The following is a 25,011-nucleotide window of genomic DNA, read 5'->3' as shown; positions in this document are numbered from 1 at the left end:
CGACCTCTTAGTCCGGGGCTCTCTCTGGTGAGTGCTATTTTTAACGAGGGCCCGCGCAACAGAGCCACAGCCTGGGGTGAGAGGGATGGGAGATGGAGGAGGGAGCACTATCAACTACTAAAAGAATGGCGGCAAGAAAGAGAGAGAGAGAGAGAGAGAGAGAGAGAGAGAGAGAGAGAGAGAGAGAGATGGGGGGGGAGAAAAAGAAGAGGAGAAAAGGCTACACACAGATGAGAGGAGGGGTGGAGGTCCACTTAAGCGCAGTCTTCGTAGTTGTCGTCTGCCGCGTCACTCTCTCTTCTCTCACTCTCCCTCACATCCCTCTGTTCCGTACCCGTCTAATGATGGCCGCCGGCACTGGGACCCACCAGCCCCCTGCTGTAGCCCACCTAAACCCCCCACCCACCCATCATAAAAACCCCACCTACCTCCACCCACCCCCTGCTCACCCAGGACCCTTCTGCCTCTCACATGTGACGCAGAGCTCACACACACACACACACACACACACACACACACACACACACACACACACACACACACACACACACACACACACAAAAAGTGACCTAGTTCTGAGGCCATCACGCGATTATCCTCTGTGGGACACATGCTCCGTGGAGGACCCTCTATTGTTTGTGCCCCTCTGCCTTTCCTCCCTCCCTCCCTCCCTCCCTCCCTCCCTCTTCTTTCTCTGTCCCATTAGACAGCACTTTGCTCACACAAGCATGGCGGAGGAGGAAAGACAAGGGCCCCACACACACACACACACACACACACACACACACACACACACACACCAACACACTCCCACACACCAACACACAAATAAAAACACAAGCAGTCAGGGTGAAAGTAGTGTGAGAAACACTGTAATACTCACATAAATGTGAGAGAGAAGAAAGAAATAGCCTACACACACACACACACTTACAAACCCACTGACACATACACACATGAACACACATAGTGTTGTGGAGCGGTTATGTCACGGTGGGAGAGGACTGGGCAGAAACCAACACGATTAAACATAGAAGGAGGTGGGAAACCATAGAAGAACAAGTGTGTGTGTGTGTGTGTGTGTGTGTGTGAAGGTGTCTATTTCTGTGTGTGTGTGTGTGTGTGTGTGTGTGTGTGAAGGTGTCTATTTCTGTGTGTAGGTGTGTGCGTATGTGTGTGTAGACTATATGAGGTGGGTAGCTCTTCCATTCAGATGGACAATCCCATCCCTGTGTGTATACTTCAGCTAAGCTGTGTGTTCAAGGGCTATCTTCTGAGGGTGTGTACCATTGCGTGTGCGTGTGTCCTTTAGCATACGAGAGTCTTTGTGTGTGTGTGTGTGTGTGTGTGTGTCCTTTAGCATATGAGAGTCTTTGTGTGTGACAGTAAGTGCTCTCCACTGGGGTCTCAGTAATTAAATAAATGTCAGCCTGTAAATACACACATGGAAAAAAAGACGACACGATGAGTGTGTGTGTGTGTGTGACAGGACTATGAGCTGGGTCACACTCTTAAAGGTACTCCACTGTGACCTCCGACACCTGTCACATCCATCCCAGCATGCTCTTAGGGGACCAGAGAGGCTGCAGGTTAGGGAGGGATTTCACAGAGAGAAAGGGGGAGGTACAGAATCAGAGAGAGGGAGAGAGGGAAAGCGAGAAGGGAGGGTAAAGTGAGAGATCAACACGAGAGAGGGTAACAACCATGAAGAAAGGAGGATCGAGTGGAACAGAGAAAAGGCAGGGAGAAAGAAATGCTAACAGATTAAATCAGAAACAAGTCAGAGCGATGTGGAGAAAACGAGAAATGGAAGAAGAGAAAGAGAGAGAGAGAGAGAGCAGGAGGGAGGGAGAGAGCGACTGGTTTCACTTGAGTGCCTATGGGAAATAGGCAAGCTTTGTGCACAAAAAATAAATAAAAAAAGAACGCTTAATTTCCATATCCCAGAATTCCACTGTAGCATAAAAAATCAATTAGCAGACGGTGAGCTGTTTATCGGCGGTGTGACCTTAATTACTGATAATCGCACTTTCATGCAGCTGGTAGAGGGAGGAAGGACTTCATCTGGTACAAATTTAGAGGGAGCAGCACTGAGAGAGACAGCCCACCACACCACTCATCTCTGATGACAGTCATCATGGGCTCTCACAATTACCTGAGTCAACAAAGCAGAACTGAAAGACTTTGAAAGGCATCTCAAGAGTTGATTCACTCTTTCTTGCCACATAATGAGCCGGGCTGTACAGGCGCATGAGACTTATTTGGTCTAATCAACTCTGATAACCGATCTAAACACACTTCCTTCGAGTATAATTGGCAAGATTGGCAATGGTAGCTCTGTGGGTTTGAACCCTAGAAAGAATGCAAAAAAATTGTATAGAGTATAAGTATGAGAGTACGTGTCTGCCAAGTAAATCAAATGAAACGCAGCCAAGCAGGATAGGCCTGTGTTCGTTTTCTATATTTAAAGCGGAACGGCTCAGAAAACCAGGAGATTCTTCCTCATAAAATACAAAAGACTAACTGTATGAACTGTATAAGATCCTGTAATGCCTGCATTAGAAAATTCTTGAACTGGTTTAGCATAAGCTCAACCGAGTTGGTTTAATGTACAGCATAGATTACAGCTAATCAATTGTATGGGAGATGTCATTGCATAGCTTATTGGCAGGCTGACTGATGAGATATGAAGGACAAAAATAGGACAAAGCAATTATCAGGTATTGGCCAGTGCTAACCTCCCATATAGATATTTATCTGCCATTTTGAAGCTTGCTCGTCTCGCATGTTCCCGTGCTGTAGGAGTCTTGGACGTAGTCCTATCACTTAGCGTTACACCGACAGCACAGTAACAAAACACCGACTCCCTGAGGACACCGCCGTCTTCCAAAAATGAGACGAGTGAAGGCAAATAGGCAGCCTGGCACCGAGAGAAAAATAATCCCTGAACGATTAATTCAATTTGAGAGTCCCACCTGCCAATGACAGCCACCTGAGCCCTGTCACGCCTGAGCGAATCGATACGGGAGAAATAAATATTAATGCCCCCAACTGCACCAAACGGACGAGCAAAGCAGCCATCACTTACAAATGACCAAACCAGTATGACCTTATGGCACAGATATTACACCTGATGATACATCATGGGTATAATAACTATGAATAGTATTTATAAATATACATTGTCATAAATATAAATGTTATTAAATTGATATAAATTTGGAAAAAAAATGTAATTGAAGTACATGCTAATAAGTAACACTGCACAAATAACATATAATATAATAATATAAACTTCAGAGTCAAGCAAAGACGGTCATCCCATCAACACGCATCTGCCTCACTCCTCTTAGAACAAAAACACTAAGCTTCACTGGCTTCCAGCTCCACTAATTAGTGGCATAATATGGGTTTCCAAGGAAACCGCCTTTACAGATTCTTTGGGAGATGGGGGGGTTTAAAAAAAACTGGCTCAGATGTGTGAGCTCACCTCCACACTTCAAGAGTGAACAGAGCAGAGCGAAGCGAAAGCTTCAGCAGCTCCACTGAAGGCAAAAAAGCGAGAGGGGCAAACTGCAGCACCAGCACTAAGACCTTCCGCACAAAGACCCATCTCAACCTCCCTCTCTGGAAAGAGCGATACATCCCTTCCCTTCACTTCTCTTTCTCTAGTCACCAGTCTCTCTCTCTCTCTCTCTCTCTCTCTGGTCAAGTGCTCCATCTCACACAAAGCCCATTTAGTCTCCTCTCTGGGCTCCTGTGCACTGTGAGTCTGCCGTCTCGATCGTCCCTGTGCACTTAGACAGCACGACAACCTCAGAAGTCAGCCTCTGCCTCCACCCGCCCGCCACACTCCCGGAGGAGCAGAGGAGTTTGCCCAAACCATTTGTATGGATGTTTTCATCGACACCAAACACAGACTCCAGGGCTCTGAGAGGAGAGGGGAGAGGAGGAGGGCTGACTACTGATGCTTCTGTGATGAGGAGACCGAGGAAAGGGCGCTGGTGTACAGGGCCAACCAAAACGGCAAAAAATCTACTCCAGCTGCTCTTACTCTCCGCAAGACAGACCGAGGCCCGACAGGCTTCAGTGGGGATAAACTGTGCGAATATGTCTCAGCTGGAAGGTCAACACAAAGTCAGGCCATGCTAAATCTCCTCCAAACATTCACTGCGTCGCTAATGTTCCTAAAACACAATCGAGATACAAACACCAGCTGAAAATACCCATTAAGAATGTGTTTTTCAAAATGGTGTGCATTCCAGCTACTATAATAATTATAGACTGTTTAAACACAGCTTATTTCACAGACACAAAAACAGACACAGAGTTCCAAATAATAAGAAGAACACTATGACCAAACCATCCAGGGTCAAGTATACACACACAGACACCAGGCGGCTAAATATATTTTATTTCTGCTCTGTCTGGTGGTTTTTTTTTTATACCTCTTCCACTACCCCACCTGGCTCGTTCTCACACAGTCCATTCCGGAAAGATCCGAGATCTAAACAGGAGGGAAAAAGTTCAATTACTCCGCCAACCTCTGGGAAATTTCGCCGAAATTAAACAAACACTTTGATGGCCGGCTGAGATTTCGGATGTGGTTGGCAGCCAGGTTTACGAGTGCCACATGAAAGGGCTTCAAACGGCCTGCGCGGCGGAGAGCAGGAGCCAGAGCTGGCCAAGTGGCAGTGGGGTGTTTGAGGAGAGAGGAGGGGAGGCTGGGTGCCGGGGCTGGGATTTGGGAAGGAGCCACGGGGACACGGTGAGGTAGAGCTGGCAGCCACAAAATCCTCCAGCCTGAAGACTGGATCAGGGAGACATAAGAGCTCATAGAGTAGAGCCCGGAGGGGGGAGGATAAAGAAACCTAATATGGAGAGAGAGAGAGAGAGAGTGTATAAAAGTGTGACTGGGTGAGAGAAAAAGAGAGAGGGTGTGTGAGTGAGTGAGTAAGAGAGAGAGAGAGAGAAAGGTGGTATGACTATACATATACCGGTGTGCTGATCTGTATGTGACAGTGAGGACATGTGCATGTGTGTGTGTCCGTGGGTACCCATGGGCACACGTGCATATGAGCGTATGCGTCTTCGTGTGTGGCCGCATCACTGCACATCACCCTGGGTAAAAGCAGGCCCCATGAAGGTAATTCTTCGGAGAGTGAAGGTTGGTATGTGTGCGTGTGTGCGTGTGCGTGTGTGTGTATGTGTGTGTGTGTGTGTGTCTGTGTATGTGCGCATGTGTGTGTGTAAGGATCATGTGTGGCTTAAGTGTGCCACAGGTGCAGGAGGACTGACAGCAGAGAGAGAGAACAGAAAAAGGAGAAGTGCAATGAAATGAGAAATTAAACGAGAGCCGCACGTCCACAGCACCCAGAGATGGGAGAGGGAGAATGAGGAGGGAAAGAGAGAGGGGGGGGGAGAAAGAGGGAGGGAGGGAGGCAGGGAGGTCTCAGCTGTGGAAGAGATAGAAAAACAGCGTGGGGAGACAGAAAGAAATTGCCTTCCTAAAGCACACAGTAGTGAGAAGATGACTAGCTAGAGAGGAATCAGGAAACAATAGATGGATCGAGGGAAGGAGGGGATGATGAGGATCGGAGGATGGAGGGGGGCAAACAAGATCAGATGGATGCCCTTTGACCCCAGAGGAAAAGTCTGCCGAGCGATCCGTCTTCGTTCCGAGACGCCCGTCTGTCAGAGCATGTCGGGATCAAAGCCGGGCTGACGCCACGGCAACCAGACACCTCGGCGGCGGCGACACTTCATGGCTTGAAGGACCAAACCAAGGGCCTGCTGGTCTCAGACCCTGCGTCTGAATAATCTCATAAAGCCTTCCACTACCCCCAGGGCGCCCTGCCCCTACCCCTGCCCCACCCTGCCATGCCCCCATCCCTTCCAATGGAGATCCATGTGCCTGACAGGAACAGACAGTAAAGAGGAGAGTCCCTGAAACAACAGGAAAATGTCACCGAGAAAAAAAGACATGACGGTTGCGATGGGCTAAAACAGGCAGTCTGTCTATTACCCGCGGTAAAGGGCGCATGGCTCGGGCACATTTGCATTTTCCCCTCCTTCGTGTGGAGGGGTGGAGGACTGTGGAGGGGTGGAGAGGAGTGAGAGGCCCCTCTAATGAATGCAGATGGATTCAACCTGCGAGCCGGAGGGAGCGCTGGCTTCATTAGGGGGGGGGGGGGGGGGAGGGCTGTGCTTGGCCTTTCCCCATTCCCCCCCTGAGCAGAGGCCCTCTCCTACCTGCACCTGAACCCGTCCCTTTCTTTCTCTTCCATCTCACTTCCTTACTTTCCTTCTGTGCCTGATCACCTCCCCTCATCTTTTATATAAACGTGCCTCTTGCCCTTTCTCCCAATCTGAACACTTTCTTCCTTTCTGTTTTTCTCTCTCTCTCTCTCTCTCTCTCCTTCTCTCTCCACACTTCTTCCTTATTCCCCCCCAAATCTCCCCTCCTTCAGTATCCCACATCACTCTCCCTCTCTCCCTGTCACTCACCTGTGCTGGGGGCGGGCTGCTGTCAGGGCTGTGGTGGTTAGGCTGTGGTGGCCCAAACGCCTGTGGCTTGGCCAGCGCTGAGTCACTGCTGCTCCTCACCAACAGAGGGGTATCTGAGAGAGAGAGAGGGGGGGGGGGAGGGGAGAGGGGAGAGAGACAGAGAGAGGGGAGGGAGAGGGGGAGAGAGAGTGGGGGGGGAGAGGGAGAGAGGAGGGGGGGGGGTCAGAGAGAGAGGGAGGGAGAGGGAGAGAGCGACAGAGACAGGGGGGGGGGTAGACAGACAGAAAGACAGAGTTGAGAGAGAAGGAGAGAGAAGGTAAGGTAAGATACAGGGGAAGTCAGGGACAGTGGGAGAGAGAGTAGGATAAGACATGAAAGAGAAGAGAAGATTAATAGGCAACTATATACTTCATATCTGGTACCCATTTTACACCACAAATACATTTGAGGGTTAAGGGATCATTTTAGGGATAATTTCCCCTCTATATGACACAATAGTTTAAACAATAGGGTTTGTCTTTGCGCATTGTGCAAAGAACAGAAGCCCACAGGCTTTACGCTTGAATAGTTAAGCAGTGTCGAACAGGCGAGGAGAGTGTGTGTGTGTGTGTGTGTCTGGTAGGGGGACCCAGACAGCTCTTCACCTCCCACACCCCACAGGTCACCATCTATCCAGCTGCTTCATACAGAGTCCCCCAAAACACAAAAACACACCGTCCAAAACACTCCTCTTGGTCAAAATCATACTCATCTGCAACACACACACCCAGACACACACACACACACACACACACACACACACACACACACACACACACACTGGCCCACTTTTTATTGATACATATACAATGAGTTACAGTGTTTACAGTTAGATAGATAGATCGCATAGATTTTTCTGTGGTATTTACGTTCATATCTGCGACAGTTTCAGTTCAGTGCTTTGATTGATTTACAGTCATTCTTGTGTAAACATGCTTTATGCGGGGAACGTCACTTCAATGGCTCCAGTTAAAACTCATTAAGACTTCATGCAGGATTTCAGACTGAGTTTCCTGTTATGACACAGAGGCAGAGGCAGGGCTACGCTGGACATGTGAGAGCTGCAACCAGAACAGATTTCACAGACAAGGTGGCTTATGGGGATCAGGAAACAGAGTAGCTTGTTTTCACTCAAGCCCCACCTCTTTATATTCACAGACGATTTCAGACTGAAATTGTGGTTCAGGTACTGTTAATAAATGCTTTGCTGATTCACTAATGGTTACTTTGTCCTTAGTCAAAACCATAACACACACACACACACACACACACACACACACACACACACACACACACACACACACACACACACACACACACACACACACACACACACACACACACACACACACACACACACAATCAATCAATCAATCAATAAATAAATAAATAAATAAATAAATAAATAAATAAATAAATCCTCTTCCAGCGTATGAGTGTAAGCACAAGAGAAGGATGCCTGCATTCATATGATGGAAGGGGCAGAAATCCAGCCTGAGAGACACTTTCATAAGGCCTGGGCCTGCTTCCCTCCAGCCGCAGAAAGAGAGAGAGAGAGAGAGAGAGAAAGTTTTGGGGTGTTAAGCTGTCACCTCTGGTCAGCCTGCTCTTAAAGTCTGGGTCCTGACCTTGTCTGACACGCACACGCACACGCACACGCACACGCACACGCACACGCACTCTCACTGGCTCCATCATGGCCTTGAGTTAGACTGAGGGAAATTAAAGCTTGATAAAATATGTTGTTGTCTGTGTGTATCCATGTATTTATATCGAGTAGAACATGATCTTAATACCAGGATACCTCCTTTCCAAAAATGAAAAGAAAAATACACTGCAATCAAACGACACATCGCTCCCTCACTCCTAATCTCTCCTAATGTAACCCAAAGCCAAATCTTATGCCTTCCCCCCAATTGAGTGTAGCCAACATTAATTTGTTATTGATCACCACAATCTTATTAAATAAGATTCAGCAGAGATTGCACCGCACTGAGTAGAAGTGTGAAGAGAGGAAGCCATTAGGCTCTTTGCAATATTCCCCTTGCAGTGTGTGTTAGTCGAAGCACCCCAGGGGAGTCACTAAAAATACAACAAAAGAAAATTAAAATGGGAGTGTGAGAATATCTCGCTAATGGTAAACTACATTTAAAAAAATAGATCTGAAGCATTCCGAATACCTCAAACCACCCTGCTTGAAATAGACTGATATAAGAGTAAAGCTCCTTAAGTAGACGTTAAGGGATAATCTATATACTGGGAGGGAGTGAGAGTGGGTTCCTTTAATCAGGGAGAGCAGAGAGGGTGTGTGCGGAGAGGGCCAGTCGACTGATCAGACTGATGAAGGGACAGCATCAGAGAGAGAGAGAGAGAGAGAGAGAGAGAGAGAGAGAGAGGGATGGAGAGAGACAGGGAGGGAGGGAGAGAGAGAGAGATGGAGAGAGACAGGGAGGGATGGAGAGAGAGACAGGGAGGGAGGGAGAGAGAGAGAGACAGGGAGGTAGGGAGAGAGAGAGAGACAGGGAGGTAGGGAGAGAGAGAGAGCGAGAGAGACAGGGAGGGAGGGAGAGAGAGAGAGAGAGAGAGACAGGGAGGAAGGGAGAAAGAGAGAGAGAGAGAGAAGGGAGCCACTGGTGTCTAGAGATAGAGAGAGGGAAGGCTGGATAGTTTTAGGGTGTTTTCAGAGAGAAAGAGGGAGAGGGAGAGATGGAGTGGGAAGAAGGGAGTGAAAAGAAGGGAAGGGAATGTATAGGTGCATTTCCACTGTAGGGACTCAGAACACTCACCAGAGATTTTCTAGATAACGTTAGGGTTACCTCAAGGTCGAGTCGAAAGTTGAATTTCGCTATAAAGTTGCTAATACTTGATTAAATGACTTCATGGCAGCTGTAATGACTTGATAAATGAATATACCAGCACCACCATGATTAATTAAAGCCTATATTTCAGCTGAGGTTTGGCTTGTGTTCATTCAGTGACAGTAACCTCAACAAGCTAACTATGCAAGCTCTAATTTATGTTGCTGTATTCCCCGCAGAACCTCTGGTAAATCTTGCTGGTTTTAAAAATAATGCTTGTTGTGGTCGTCTTTCACTCATCATGGCAAGCACCACTCGGCAGTTTCAAGGCCACACAGAAGTACCTACCCCGGAGAAGGTACTTATTTCACCTCCAACAAATAGCCCTGAAACAGGGGCGGTTCCAGTAGTGAAAAACTGCCAAAAGGTGCCAGCCCCCCTAAAAGGGCCGTGGGTTCCGGCAGTGGAAAAGCACCTTATCGCTCTTTCCAGAGAGGGGGGTTGAGATGGGTCTTTGTGCAGAAGGTCTTAGTGCTGGGGCTGCAGTTTGCCCCTCTCGCTTTTTTGCCTTCAGTGGAGCTGCTGAAGCTTTCGCTTCGCTCTGTTCACTCTTGAAGTGTGGAGGTGAGCTCACACATCTTAGCCAGTTTTTTTAAAAAAAACCTCCACCTCCCAAAGAATCTGAGAAAACCTCACCACATTAGCAAACACCACACACAAACTCATGATGCAAGATAGAGAGAGAGGGAAAGAAAGAGCAAGAAAGAGAAAGAGAGAGAGAAACCTCATCACACTAGGAAATATCACACACAAACTCATGATGCAACGCACGGACACACACGTGGTGTTGACTTGCAACACACACACACAATCTCGTAATCAATCCCCCATCACTACCCATCTACACTCAAATCGTCCCTCAAATCAATCACACAGACTTATCGACGGGTGGCGAAGCACTCACGGGCACAAATTCACTCAGGCCCTAATGAGGGGGGATTGGAGCTGGGATGTTTTTTCCCCGTCGTTTCGTGCATTTGCTTCAGTCCTCATCGACTTATTGAGCACACACAGGGAGCTTATTTGCGGTGATCCATCATCAGGCATCACAGAGTGGACTCGTTCACTGGACACGCCGGTGAGACAGGGGATCAAAAGTTCTATGCGCGAAGTTAAGGTGTTAAGTCATCTTTAAGAAAGTATTATTTAACGCTGCCTTCAGCCATCTTAGACAAAGCAGAGTTGAGTGAAGGTGTCTGTCGGTAGGCCAAGCAGACCAACTGAACTTTGCATCTGCGGTAGAGTGCAAGGAAACTGTGATTATGAATTTCAGAGGAAAGAGATGCAAGCCATGACCCAGAGGGTGGGTCCTTCTGGCCAGCGATTTCCAAGGAGCACTGAAGACAAAAAAAACACCCAATGTTCCTTCTCCACCCTCTCGACCACACCTGTCCCTCTCTGTCACCAAGGCCACCGTGGAACTAGACCGCCAAGGAGAAACACCAACCCAAAGGCTCTAAAGCACCCCTCTATAATCACAGGTCTCAACACAGCACCTTACACAAACCCCTACAAGTTTTAAAGGAGTCTGGGTGTTTCATGACTAAATATACAGGCAGGATGATGCATAGTGAACCGTCTCGGAGGGAGTCTGGATAAGGTCTGAAGGAATTCCATCAACTGTGTTTACACTTTAGTTGCCAGTGTTAGGCAATACGATTCATTTTCATGTGCACGGGGTTAAGGAAGAGGTCATTCACAACCCTCACTCAAACTCATTTAAACAAACAGAAGCATCAGCCTAAGCAACCTGGTGCTGGTGGTGCTGGTGCTGCTGCTGTTGCTCGGGGAGACATCCGTACCAGTAGCAGCCTCGCCCTGGAACTCTGGGCAGCACGTTTACATCTGGAAACTTCTACAGGGATCTCAACCCGGGTGCTACACAATATTTCTATGGGATTGTAAAAACATGGCAGCAAAATACACCAATTTTAAAAGTCTGGCTTACATTACGAGAGAGAGATGGCATCAACGACATACTTCTCTGCATATGTACAGCATGTTTTTCAAATTGACTCATCACCTTACTTCACAGTCACCCAGAACGAACTCACCGACCGTGGGTGTGGACAGGTTTCCACATATAGAAACGAGACAGGCCCAGTTTAATGAAGGGTCATCCACAAAACAAAATGACCATCTTTTCAAAAGGACCTACAGCACTCAAGGCTTCTGCTCCAGGCCGTGACCTCAACCTCAGAGACGCCGGAATGTGTCTGTCTGTCTGTCTGTCTGTCTGTCTGTCTGTCTGTCTCCATTCCGGCTCTGTTCTGGGCTGGTCTTTGGCAGTGAGAGCTGGTCCATATTGCAAAGTGGGCAAGATCCCTGAAAAGCAATTCAGTCTAAAAATAAACAGCATGTTTCCCTTTTCTTCAAGTTTCTATAATTGCATAGTGTCTTAAGAAACGCAAAGAGTCTGCTCTGCCAGAGAACATAAAATACTATCCCTGTGGCTCACAAAGACTGTGGACCTTTCTGATACTCTGTATGTAAAACTAAAATGCAAACATATATGCGTACATATACACATTCACCAACTAGCCATTCATCACAGATCATACATCAGCACTGCACTGCAATTGGATGCATGAATGAGCATGAATGAGCTCTTTATATTTTACTTTCCCAGGCTTTGGAGTAAATGGAGAGTGTGTGTACTGGTGTGTTCACTCTTTGAGCGTGTGTGTGTGTGTGTGTGTGTGTGTGTGTGTGTAAAAACCCAGCACTCAGACCACCAGCGTAGGAGGTTAACCGCGGTTAAGCAAAGGCCCTTTATCAAACTCCCCTGCTTCAGCCCGTCCAGTGCATCCTGGGAAAACTCCATCAAGTGGCCCTCCACAGGTCAGCTGATGGAACGCAGCGGGGTGAATCCTCTTGACCCCTGAGGAGGGTCACGGAAGGACAGCGCAGTCCAAGGAGGGGTCAAGTGAGCAGATTCCGTGGGTCATGAGTCATTACTTTTCTCGCTACAGTTCTGCTAATTCGTCCAATCTGCTTAGCAAGCGCTAGCTCCCATGACAGCCCCATGACAGGAAGAGGAACGCACAGACAGACGAGGATTCAGTGGGAAAGAGAAGGAGGATTGTGTGTCTGTGTGATAAAAACGGTCAGGAAATGATCTTGTGGATTCCATTGGCAATATGTGTGTCTGTGTGTCCTCGCAAACACAAAGGCACCTTTACTTGTGCAAATTCATAGTCTCTGTTTGGAACAGTGTCTCTGCCAGTGTGTTTGTGTGGGGTGCATAAGCATGAGAGAAAAAGTGTGTGTGTGTGTGTGTGTGTGTGTGAGAATGTCTTATTTGAGCGTTTGTATAATGTACTTGAGTGCATCTAGTCCTACATGTGGTTACAGAGACAGAACACCAGAGTGAGATGACCCTTCTCTTCTCCCCTCATCCCTCTTCCTGATCAATCCCAGCCTCCTCCTCCTCTGCCTGCAGCAGGTGCCCATGGGAGTTGAGGATGAAGAGCGAGTCTCTCCTGCTGGCAGCGACAGAAAGGAGGATGGGAGTCTTGGTGATGGGTGAGAGCAGGGCGGGGAATCGATACGACTCTAATCATCCCACTGCGCCTCGCAGGGGCTCCATCACCCCAGTCTGGCCAGGCTCCCACTCAGTCAGCTAATGCAGTTGCTATGAGGGATGGGGTTGCTAAAGCTGCCAATTCTATGGCTACCACTGCTGCTAATGCTACTGCAACTCATCTAAGTTCATCTACCTAGCTGCAGCTGCTTGTAGTAGTCATATGATTACTTCTAGTTATGCTGAGTATATTAGATAGAAAGCTCTGGCCCTTGTGTCTCAGTCTAACTCTAAATATCCAGATTTGTGTGTAGTGTGTAGTGTAAGAGCAGGAGCTAAGGAGCTTAAGAGCTGGAGATTTAAAGTTGGCCATTAAACTAACCATTACATACCTTGGTCGGTTAGCCAATTATGACTGCACTTCTGCTGACTTTCTGACTTTAGCTTTGCACGCAAGGCAGCTCGCAACAAAACTGTGCGTAATGTCCTAAATAAGGTGTGTGGGTAGCTTTTTGTCTCTTGCTCAACAAAATGAAGAGTGCCTGTGGTATTTCAAAGAGGCCACCTGAGGTAAAAAAAAATATTGCCTTGCCTTCAATGAAAGTGGCGCGAGACGCTAACACATTCAAAGCCTAGTTGGGGAAAGCAGGAGGTATTGCGGCCACGCCAACTCACTTAAACATGGGCTTTTATTGACGGCAGGAATGTAGGCAGTAAAGCAAATATGGAAGAGATTAGTGGGAGAAGATGAAGGTGTACCAACTAAAGGACCCGCTGAATGCAAGGGCTTCGGCTCATGATCAGAGTGTATTCTGTGCATGGCTCTCCTCATAAAAAGTTTAGCTTGGGATTAGGACAAGGGAGAGGTGAGCTATTAAGGGAATTCCTGGAGGCGCAGTCGTTTTTAGGAGCTGAGGTTACAGTTGGGATGGAAACTGCTGGCAATCAGTGCATATACTAGTACTTCCAGGCTAAGGTTTCTGAAATGGAGCCTAGCTGTTAATGCTGTGTTTGCTAGCTGACACATACAGTCCTGCGCTGATTCCAGGCCAGCTGGCGGAGCAGCAGGTGGTATTTGCTGAGATCAGACGCTGTCGGAACACCCACCTGTCCTTTTGTGGCTAGATCACATGCAGAAACAGAGACACACACACATTCAGACTCATTCATGAGACTCACTTGACATGACAGACATATTAGGACTATACAACTGTCCCCTAGTAGGGGGCCAAATTCAAACATAGACACACACACACACACACACAGACACACAGACAAACATCAGACATGCTGAGAGAAAACACCTGTCCCTGAGTGACCCTCAGACATGCACACACACACACACACACACCCCACACACACACACACGCAACATTTATACCCAAGGCTAAGCAGATGTTTGTGTGTGCTCAATCACTTGCGCCTGCTCACAATACTATTACAGACCAGGGGTGAGCAGTGGCGTCAGCTGCACTCGATACGACCACGCCGTTCATAAATACTCCATTAGACATTCATTTCACGCCACAACAAAGGCGACCGTGCCCAATGCGCTTAAGGCTGCCTTGATGCACCGGGCCAAAGAGTGGCTACTGCCTGGACAGGGCCACATTCACTCTGTGTGTGAGTGTGTGTGTGTGTGTGTGTGTGTGTGTGTGTGTGTGTGTGTGCACTTCTAATTTGGACGCAGGGTGTTGTGGACGCCACAAAGGGGGCCCTTATTGAATCAGTCTCGCTCCAGGGAAAGGTGCTCCTGGAGGTCAGCGGCTAACTGAATTATCCCGGGAAGAAGGGCCATGCAGAGATGGGGGGGGCGAAGAGCTGGTTTAAAAAAGCAGCCATTTAAATGGGGCTTCACGCTCAGCTGGCTCCTGCTTGACTAGCACTGGTAATCCAGTTACCAGGGGGGAGGGGGTGGTGCGGGGGAGGGGGGAAAGAAAGGGGGATGGAAGTGGGAAAAGGGTTGAGAGAAGTTGCAGAGGGAAGTGTGGGAGAAAGAGTGTGTGTGTGTGTGTGTGTGTCTGGATGCATATCAGAGGGTGCCGTCATTTCAGAAAGAGAGTGTATGCATGTGTGTGTATGCATACATTAGAGAAAGTAATCTGTAACGTGCGTACAGGGAGATGAGTAGACGCTGCATGAGTAGAGTGTGACTGTATGTTTCCACACAAGGTGAAAAGACAAGAAATACAGCAAGAGTGTGGATCTTTCCGTGCGCACACACCAGGCAGCGAGAGGAGGGTGATGAGTAAGAGAGTTGATGTGCATTTGCATACCTTTGAAAAGGCGCTTAACATCTCCAACATCTGCGTTTATTAAAAAACGAAAAACCTCAAAGTGGGTCATCCACGCTTTAACCCCAATGAGTGGCTCCACCACGCCTGAAGCCCTGCTTGTTTAGGTGGAGGCGTGCAGGGTGGAGCTCTGGGGGGGGCAGAGGGCAGCGTGGCACCCACATGGGGGCCTGGTGGGCAGGTGGCGCCGCAGGGGGGTGGGGGGGCTGGGTGTTCTGGGTCACCCCGAAATCTAAAGTCTAAAATGGGATGCCACTCTGGGTCACAGCCCCCGAAGAGGGTAGAGAGGGACCAGCACAGGGGAAGGGAGAAAGAGGGAGAAAGAGGGATGGAGGGTATGATTAAGTGAGTGAGTGATTGATTGACAGGTGACAGGCTGTCAGTCACGCCTTAAAGAGATGGGCTTAGAGCTGCACAGCTGCTCTGAATGAGGGCTGATCTAAAGGACGCCGCTCTTCAGCTCATTATGTTAAAGGGGGCAAGGAAGTGGCCTTTCAGGGGCTGGTGTCTCAGATCCGCACGCCAAACACACACACACACACACGCACGCACGCACGCCAAAGACACACACGCACACACACACACGCTTTTTCAATCATTTTTCCACACTTTCACCCTGCTCTGCTTCTTCTCTCCCTCATTGTTACACACACACACACACACACACACACACGTGTGTTACTGTAGATGAGATCACAGCTGGGCAAATACCCACATGCAGCAGTTCAAGAGGATTGTCATCATTAATATTATGGTAAAGCGATTCCAAATTCTCTCTCTCTCTGTAAACTGTATTAGTTTTACCATGTGCTCAGACGTGGGAATTCATTTTAGTCACACACACACACAAAGACACACACACACACACAAATCGTATTGTCTTCACATGTGGCCTTTGTCTATGAGCAGGCACGGACACCTGTCCCTGTGATACAACCACACACACATGCATGCCCACATACAAACACACACACACACTCACGGGTAAAGAGTGACCCTCACACACTACTGTGAGAACCACAGCTGTTTTCTCCATTCTGGCAAACCATGGCTGTGAGCTCAGACTGCTGTCGATGGCCCGTGCCGGGGCATCTGGGAAACGTAGTGTTTGTTTAATCAGCCCTGAGTGCCAGACAGGCAAAACAGACACCAGGGACCACCACTGAACGCTCATGACCGCAACCTCACCATCACCAGCTCATTTCACACACACACACACACACACACCCGCTTCTCTACTGTGTACCTTGGAGAGAACTGGATGAGAGAAGAAACAAAAAAAAAAACCATTCCTTACTAAGACAATATAAGCAACAATCAATCTGAGTTCAAAGAAGTGAATCTGTTCTGATCATGATTTTTAGATTTGACAGCACTATATTTCATAGGTCCACATTTTTCCAGGCAGAAAGCTACTCTGGCAGCAACGTATGAATACACTATCAATAATACACAGCAGTGTAGATGGGGCTCGGCATCGTATGTCTACATTCCCAGCTTATTACATGAACACCAGTGACACTTTCTGCAACTGAAGCTGCCTCAAGAATACTTTATAACGCATATACAGTGCATTCCGAAAATTATCAAACCCTGGAAAAGGTTTTTCACATTTTATCATGTTTCAGACTCATCTTTACATGGATTCAATTCATTTTTTTTTCTCATCAATCTACACACAATAGTCCACAATGGCAAAGCAAAAAAAAATGTTTTGTTAATTAAAGATAAATATATAAAAGACTGAAATATCTATATTTTATCTTAAATAATGAAAGGTTTGGAACCACCACCAGTCTTCCTAGATCTGGCTGCCCAGCCAAACAGAGCTAATGGGGACAAAGGGCCTTGGCCAATGAGGTCCAGAGTTCCTTCGTGGAGATGGGAGAACCTTAGGTAGACGGGAGAACCTTAGGGAGATGGAGAACCTCCCAGGAGAGAACCTCATAGAAGGACAACCATCAGTGCAGCAATCCACCAATCTGGCCTTTAGAGGCAAAAGTTAAAAAAAAAATCTGAATTGAAACCATTTCCAGAGTGCTCAAGAATTCAGGCTGGGGCTAAGGTTTACATTTCAACAAGACAACAACCCGAAGCATACCGCCAAGAAACCATCCAACCTGGTTGAGCTTGAACAAATCTGAAGCAGAATATGAAAAACCTCCAAAAGAAAGGTGAGCCAAGCTTGTAGGATCATTACCAAGAAGACTTTAGGCTGTCACTGCTGCCAAAGGTGCTTTAACCAAGGACTAGGTGAAGGGTCTGAATTATGTAAATGGTATATTTCAGTCTTTTCTTGATTTATTAAAAATAAAACACTCCAAAAACCTGTTTTTGCTTTGTCATTGTTGAGTATTGTGTCTAGATTGATGAAAATAAATGAATTAAGATAAGTGGGAAATGTAACAATATGTGGAAAACTTTAAAGGTTCTGAAAACTTTCCAAATGCACTGTATATATAACTCATGGGGAGTCCTTGAGGTTTAATTCTTATGTGTCAAAAGCAGAAATGCAGTATAAAGCTGCAGTGAAGAAGGATGTTTGTTCAGTACTGTTCCATGTACACACTAATTAATATCTAAACAACCTGAGATGAAATAACAGAGTGAGTGTGACTGAGTGAGTGAGTGTGACAGTGAGTGAGTGAGTGTGATGGTGAGTGAGTGTGTGTGTGTGTGTGTGTGTGTGTGACGGTGAGGATAGAGAGGCCTGTGATGAAGATATCAGATACGTACTGGACTTCAGGGCGGAGCTGGTCACTTCAATTTCGCTGCCGCTGGCGGGCATGAGAGCGCGGAGCTCCGGTTCGGAGGGGTTCGGGGAGCTGGAGCTGCTGGACACCACGCTGCCCCCCGGGCTCACCGCTGCCCTCTGCTGGACCTCCTGCTCCTCAAAGACTGCAACCAGCTGCAGGAGGAGACACACAGAGAGAGATCACAGCGTGTCATACAGACGCCATACAGAGCATGCTTTAACCTTACAGAGCATGACGAAGCTGTGGCAAGGACAAAGGATGGCACACACACACACACACACACACACACACACACGGTGCTAAGTATATCCGGCAGAACCTAGCAAAGCATGATGAAGTCCTGTGGTGAGGACAAATGATGGCAAATAAAGTGAAACTAGAGGACAGAAACATCACGTTGTGTGTGTGTGTGTGTAAGACGAGCACACCTACTGTACACTTGAGAATATAAACACAACTGCAACGAAGATTTGGTTACAGTGATGACAAAAGATAACTGATGCAAAATATGAGTACTCTACCCCAATGAAGACTTAAAATACACCAACACAACCTCTCTCTCACACACACACAGCAAACAAATACATAAACAAACAAATAAACTAACAAAAACATGCACCACACAGAATACAACATGCCATCTCCATCCTGAAATTAAGCCCAGTAGAAATGTCAATAGTCTGCCTGTAACCGTTAATCAGAACATAAATCATCAGAACAAAGATTTTTCAGAAACAGTTTACTTGAACCACCAGCAGTAGCTAAGACATAAGACATACGATTTATCATTAGACATTAGATATCCTGACAAATCATGAGGTAATTGTATCTGCCATGACATCTTTATGGAATAATTATGTCAGTCTCATGAAGGTAGGTTGAAGAAAAGCATAACTGATATTGCACAGTGTAAAGTGTAAAATACTGGTTTCTGTTGCTAACATCTAGTCACAATGGATATGAGGTTGATGCCATTTTTGCCTTTGTGAGTAAAATGCACTTATAGTTGAAACACGGCAGCGTTCGCTCTGTTGAAGTGATTGTATTTGCAGCGGTGACCATAAAGCAGTAATTGTGGGTATGACTGCTTTAAGTCACATCTGAGACATTTGCAAGCATAGCATTAAAGCAGAAAGACAAGCAAAGCAAGTGCTATACTAAACAGTCACCCCTTTACAACGCAATATCTAAAGGCTACAATTAAATTTGTGGTTCATTAGTACATCATCCTCACTGCAGAGGCTTGGTGGTATGCACAGGCAGACACACACACACACACACACACACACACAATCCATTTTTCTTGTCTGCTGCCCGCTGATAACCACTAAAAGACTGACCCATGCTGTTCCGCCCTAGACTTGACGGCCCTCCACTCACACATAACGAGGTAATCAATACAAACATCAATACCATACTCATATGGGATTAATACTACTAATGAAGGGTCATTGAACAGGGCGACTCCCTCGCTAGTCCATTACAGTACAGGACAGCACAGGCCCAGAGGGAGACGCTGAACCCATCCCTCTTGGAGCCACGGCTGGCTGTTAAGGTCATTCACTACACACAAATCAGTCTTAGTGTGGGGAGTCCATGCTATTAGCTTTGAGAATATGCAGTGAGGGGGGCAAGCATGACCCCAGTGCGTCCCCCATCCATCCCCACAAAGTACTACATGACTGTACTGATAATATTTTTTGCATTTGCTTCCACTGACATACAACCGAAATAGTGCAGGTAATGGTTACATTGAGACACGTTCATTCAGTCTGCAGATACGTTGATACCACGAAAGTAACTATATCTCATGCTTTGAATGCCAGTGACTCCCTTGTCTGCGTGTCTGCGTGTGTGTGTGTGTGTGTGTGTGTGTGTGTGTGTGTGTGTGTGTGTTCGTGTGTGTGATTGGCAGCCAATCACTAAACCAACCTGATTCTCAGGACTTGTGATATCTTTCTCGACTCGCTCCATAGTAAAGAAAATAACCACCCCATGGTTAATATGACACTTGCTCTCAACACATGGCTAAGGCACCTCAACGTAGCATCTCTATATGACACATGGGATAGTGCTAGACCATAGGAGCGAAACCAGACTCCATGGGATCCTGTTCAAACCAGCAGTGGGCTGATCTGGGGTCCTTCTCATTTCCTGACACATATTAGCAGGAGCTAAATTGAAGAAATGGATTGGCCACACTACGCTGGACTTTGATGGGCGGCAATCAAAGTTTCTAATGAACGAACACACACAGATACACATACACACACACACACAGTATGAGTGTGTGAGTTAACAGGTGTGTATGTAAAGTGTCCATGCTCAAATCAGAGTTGACAAGGGAATCAGAAGCTGTCAAACACAATGTCACGGACACATCCTGAAATGCAGAGAGAGGGAGAGAGAGATGACATGAGCGAAAGAGAGGAACGAGAGCAAGAAGAAAAAGAGAGGGAGGGAACAGAAGGAGTGAGAAAGAGAGAGAGATAAGCAGAGTAAAAAAGAAGAAAAAAGATGTTCGGACAGAGAGAGAGAGAGAGAGAGAGAGAGAGAGAGAGATGTTGACGAAGTGGATTGAAGACTTTAAAGGCAGCTTGGGCTGGTGAATTCATTTCTGCGACTGATAAATTGGCAGTGCATCCCCCTTCCCTTCTTTGTGCCTTTGCCTGATGTCATGGGAACAGCCGAGGAGAAGACTGGTTTTTTTGTCGTTCATCATTAAGCAAAGACAGTGCATCCAAGCATGGAGGGACGGAGGAGAACAACCAGGTCCTTGAGAATGTTTCAGAGAGAAGGAGAAGAAGGAGGAGAAGAGGGGATGAGAGAGAGGAGAGGAGAGGAGGGGATGAGAGAGAGGGGAGGAGAGGAGAGGAGGGGAGGGGAGGGGCTGCCTGTTTTGAAATGATTTGCATCCGTCACCGTTTTTCAGGAAAAACAATAAAGCACTCAGACAGGATTGGCATACGTGTCATAAATCACAGAGGGAGAAGCCACATTGCTGCTCCCTATCTTATGCTCCGTCTCTCTCCCCCCTTCCACCAACCCTTTTCTCTCTCTCTTACCCACCTCCCTCTCTTTACCTATCTCTCTATGCATCTCTCTCTCTCTCTCTCTCTCTCTCTCTCTTTCTTTTTATGATTCAATAGGATTTCATTTTTTCTGGCCAAACGGTAGGAAAGTGTCGCAATCAGTAAGAGGGAGAGAGCTAGGAAGGATTTAAAGACGGGACGGCAGAGATGGGGAAATAAGCACGCCTGAGTGTGTGTGTGAGTGTGTGTGTGCGACACACAAAAACAGTCAGAGAGAGATGAGTAATCTTCAGAGAAGCACATTACCACCGTGGGTCTGACAGATGGATGTCTCTCTCTGGTTCTTCTTCATCATGGCTTCTTACTGTGTCTGTTTACCCTCCTCCATCACGCCTGCCGAGCCTCACCCACGGTTCTCCTGTTCACTTCCTGCCCGCATGCGTGCGTGCCTGCGTGTGTGTACCGCCATCTCCTTACATTCACACTGCCTAAATCAACCCCAAACACAACCCTCATGCTGCTCTGACAACTGATTGACAAGTAAATGACAGTTTCCATCTGGCAAAAGAACAAATAAACAAATAAATAAAATCACACCGCCTCGGAGGAGCGGATATTTGGGAGTTTTTAAAAGCGCAACGCAGGAAATGAAAAGTGAAAAAAAAAAAGAACGGAAAAAAAAAAAAACATCTCCGCCCTCAGAATCCATTTCATTTAACAGGAGGCATTCCCATGGTCTCTCCCCACTGAGCTTAGCACTGGAGGATGAACCAAAGTGATGTCGGGCGAGATGCTGTCTGGTCTCGCAGACGTCTCACAGATGTCTCTGGAGCACTGCTTCATGCTCCATTAGAAAGGGAGTGAACGGCACTGCTTTAGGCTGCAGCTGAGGGGAGAGGACAGAGAGGCAGAGAGGCAGGCAGGCAGGCAGGCATGCAGGCTGCTGACGTGGGAGCCGGCTGTTTGGCTCCTCTGGAGCGGCTTTTTGGGCTGAAGCCCCAGAGAGGCTGTGGGAGCTGGCCGGTGATTAGACTGCCGCGGGCTGCCAAAGCTGGGCCCGGTGGCGGTGGCAGCGGTGGCGGCGGCAGGAGAACTGAGCACTGAAGCCCAAGCAGAAGTGGGACAAGAGGGGGGGACAGGAGAGGATGGAGCGAGAGGAGAGGGAGGAGGGCGGAAAGAGAGAGAAAGGCGATTAGAACTGTAGTGTGTGTGTGTGTGTGTGTGAGCACGTGTATCTGTCTGTGTGTGTGTGTGTGTGTCTGTGTGTGTGTGTGTCTGTGTGTGTGTGTGTGTGTGTGTGTGTGTGTGTGCGTGTGTCTGTCTGTGTGTGTGTGTATCTGTCTGTGTCTGTGTGTGTGTGTGTGTGTGTGTGTGTGTGTGTGTGTGTGTGTGTGTGTGTGTGTGTGTGTGTGTACGAAAAAGCAAGAGAGAGCACAAGACAGACATAAAAGGCCCAGCAGAGTAAAGACAGTGAGAGGCGCACTAGACATGACAGACAGACTGGCAACGCTGTGAAGTGAGTAGTTGAATAGTTGAGTATTGGACAACGGTCTTTTAGTCAGTATCTCACCTCACACCGACAACACTGGGACACTGGGACACATTACTGGTTAGTAACATGAGCCCTGACATTACATGAGAGACAGATGAATAGTGTGTTATGGTCAATATACAGTGGCTTGCAAAAGTATTGAACCGCTCTATTATACCGCCTTATTAGACTACACAAAATAAAAAAAGAAATACATTAAAAACTAAAATATTCTGCTTGCATACGTTTTCAACCCCTTTCCATTCATATCTACTCTAGAGAACCCTTTATGACATGACCCGTTATGACAACCTCAAGTCTTTTGCAGTGAGACAGTACCAGCTTTGCACATTGTTTTGCAGTGTTTTTCCCCATTCTTCTTAGTACAATTTACATAGATCAATTAGGTTGATGAGGATTGCAGTTCTGGACTGTAGTGCCACGGATTCTCAGTGGGATTTTGATCATGGCTTTGACTGAGCCATTCTAAAATGTTCACTTAACTGTTTATGAGTCACTCCAGTGTTGCTTTAGCCTTGGGCAATTGTCCTACTGGTAGGTAATACCTCTCCCAAGCCTTCGCTTTACAACAGACTGAAACAGGTGTTTGTGTGATATTGTGTAGAATTTACTTCCACCCATTCTCCATTCAATTTTTTTTTTTTTATTCCCAGGCATTTAAGGCACCAAGGCCACATGTAAGGCCATCACTAACCTATCCCTCTTGTCCCTCCTTGGCATGCTTTCTGAAAAGAAAACAGGTATATATGGACAACTAGCCTGTGAAGCTCACCATACCACGTACAATGTATGAATGGTAACTGAAATTACTACCCAACATTGCATTATTCAACACCAAAACAGCAGGCAGCATTCGCATTGCATCTTGGGCTATTCCAGTAAATGATGGCTCATCAAAGTATGCATTGGATACATTTACAATGATATTTTCGCTAATATTATAGGTTTATTGGTTTGTCCGAAAAATTTAATGAATGAATGAATGAATGAATGAATGAATGAATGAATGAATGAATGAATGAAGTCAGATCATGCAGGGCACCAAGGCCACAGTGGCCAATGAACATGTCATTTTCACAAGAGCATTAAGGGCAGAAAGACGGGCAATGACAGCCATGGGATGGGATGCTTTGTTGTGAATCAGGGGTGTATGTGGATCAGGAGTGTATATGGATCGATCATGAGGCACACACCCTTGGAGCATGAGTTTGACTTTGACTTAATTGTGTGCTCAGTTTTGTGCAATTGCTTCTTTCATCATTGCCATTATCACAGTAAGAACTCAGTTGAACGTTATGTTTAGTCTGAAACAGAACCAATGCAGGGAGAATGACAAATAGTGTGTGTGTCTGTGTGTGTGTGTGTGTGGGTGGGTGGGTGGGTGTGTGTGTGTGCATACCTGTGTGTATGGGGGCTTGTGTGTGTGGAAGCAAGTTATCATGTGCATGAGAGTCATGAGTATAAGCATGTGTGTGTGTGTGTGTGTGTGTGTGTGTGTGCACACATGCGTGTACATGTTGGAGAATTTTTTATAAATGGGCAGTTAATGTAAAGCAAGTGTCTGCTGCTTTATGACTGGTTTTGTAAACCTATACAACAACAAACTCTCTAGGGAATTTGAAAGCTTTGGCATGTGCGTGTGTGTGTGTGTGTGTGTGTGTGTGTGTGTGTGTGTGTGTGTGTGTGTGTGTGTGCGCGCGCATGTCTGTGTGGCACATACTGAGATTTTATCTTCGTATAAACATGGTTTTGCAAACACCGAGAACAATAAAATGTGTGTTTGTGTGTTTCTACCAGCTCATATGGACTACATGAGATTCATATTCTCTGCCAAGAAGCATATATTCTGCAAACAAACACACACACACACACACACACACACAGAGAGAGGAAAGAGATCCTGTACAGGCACACAATTCTGATTCAATACAGATGGGGCAGCCATGTGCACACACACACACACACACACACACACACACACACACACACACACACACACACACACACACACACACACACGCCTCTTGCATTTAACACCACTCAACATATAACTGAGACATCATTTAAAAAGCTACTAATGCTCCTAAAGTTTTTCAATTGTTTTTCTTGTGTTTTGTGAGGCCATTTCCACACAAACCAAACAGCTCAAACACAAAACACTTGTACATTATCCAGAAATGGTTTTCTACGGGGGCATCACAAAGATATATACGAAATGTGCACATTTACACACACAAACACAAAACACTTGTACATTATCCAGAAATGGGTTTCTACGGGGGCATCACAAAGATATATACGAAATGTGCACATTTACACACACAAACACAAACACGAGATTGAGTGTGTGAAATGTTAGTGCTCTTTACACAAGTGGAAAATGACATGGATTAGACCAGAGGCCATGCTAATCTCAGCTCTGCATCTGTGTGTATCTTTAATAAACGTCC

The 25,011-nt window shown here is 46.8% G+C and overlaps 1 protein-coding gene across 2 annotated transcripts in view; it reads right to left on the bottom strand.

Moving 5' to 3' along the window:
- Nucleotides 1-25,011, bottom strand: part of pard3ba (par-3 family cell polarity regulator beta a) — a 152,348-nt gene that overhangs the window by 103,863 nt on the left and 23,474 nt on the right. For both annotated transcript variants that reach the window (XM_031558420.1, XM_031558421.1), the window contains exons 3-4: nt 17,958-18,129; nt 6,508-6,620 (exon numbers count right to left, since the gene is read on the bottom strand). In XM_031558420.1, coding sequence (XP_031414280.1) covers nt 6,508-6,620; nt 17,958-18,129 — 285 coding nt within the window. The remainder of the gene's footprint in view (nt 1-6,507; nt 6,621-17,957; nt 18,130-25,011) is intronic.

The sequence above is a fragment of the Clupea harengus genome, chromosome 21 (genome assembly GCF_900700415.2).
Source record: "Clupea harengus chromosome 21, Ch_v2.0.2, whole genome shotgun sequence".
Taxonomy (NCBI): Eukaryota; Metazoa; Chordata; class Actinopteri; order Clupeiformes; family Clupeidae; genus Clupea; species Clupea harengus.
The sequence above is the reverse complement of the archived record's forward strand: the minus strand, read 5'-3'. Positions and strand labels throughout refer to the sequence as shown.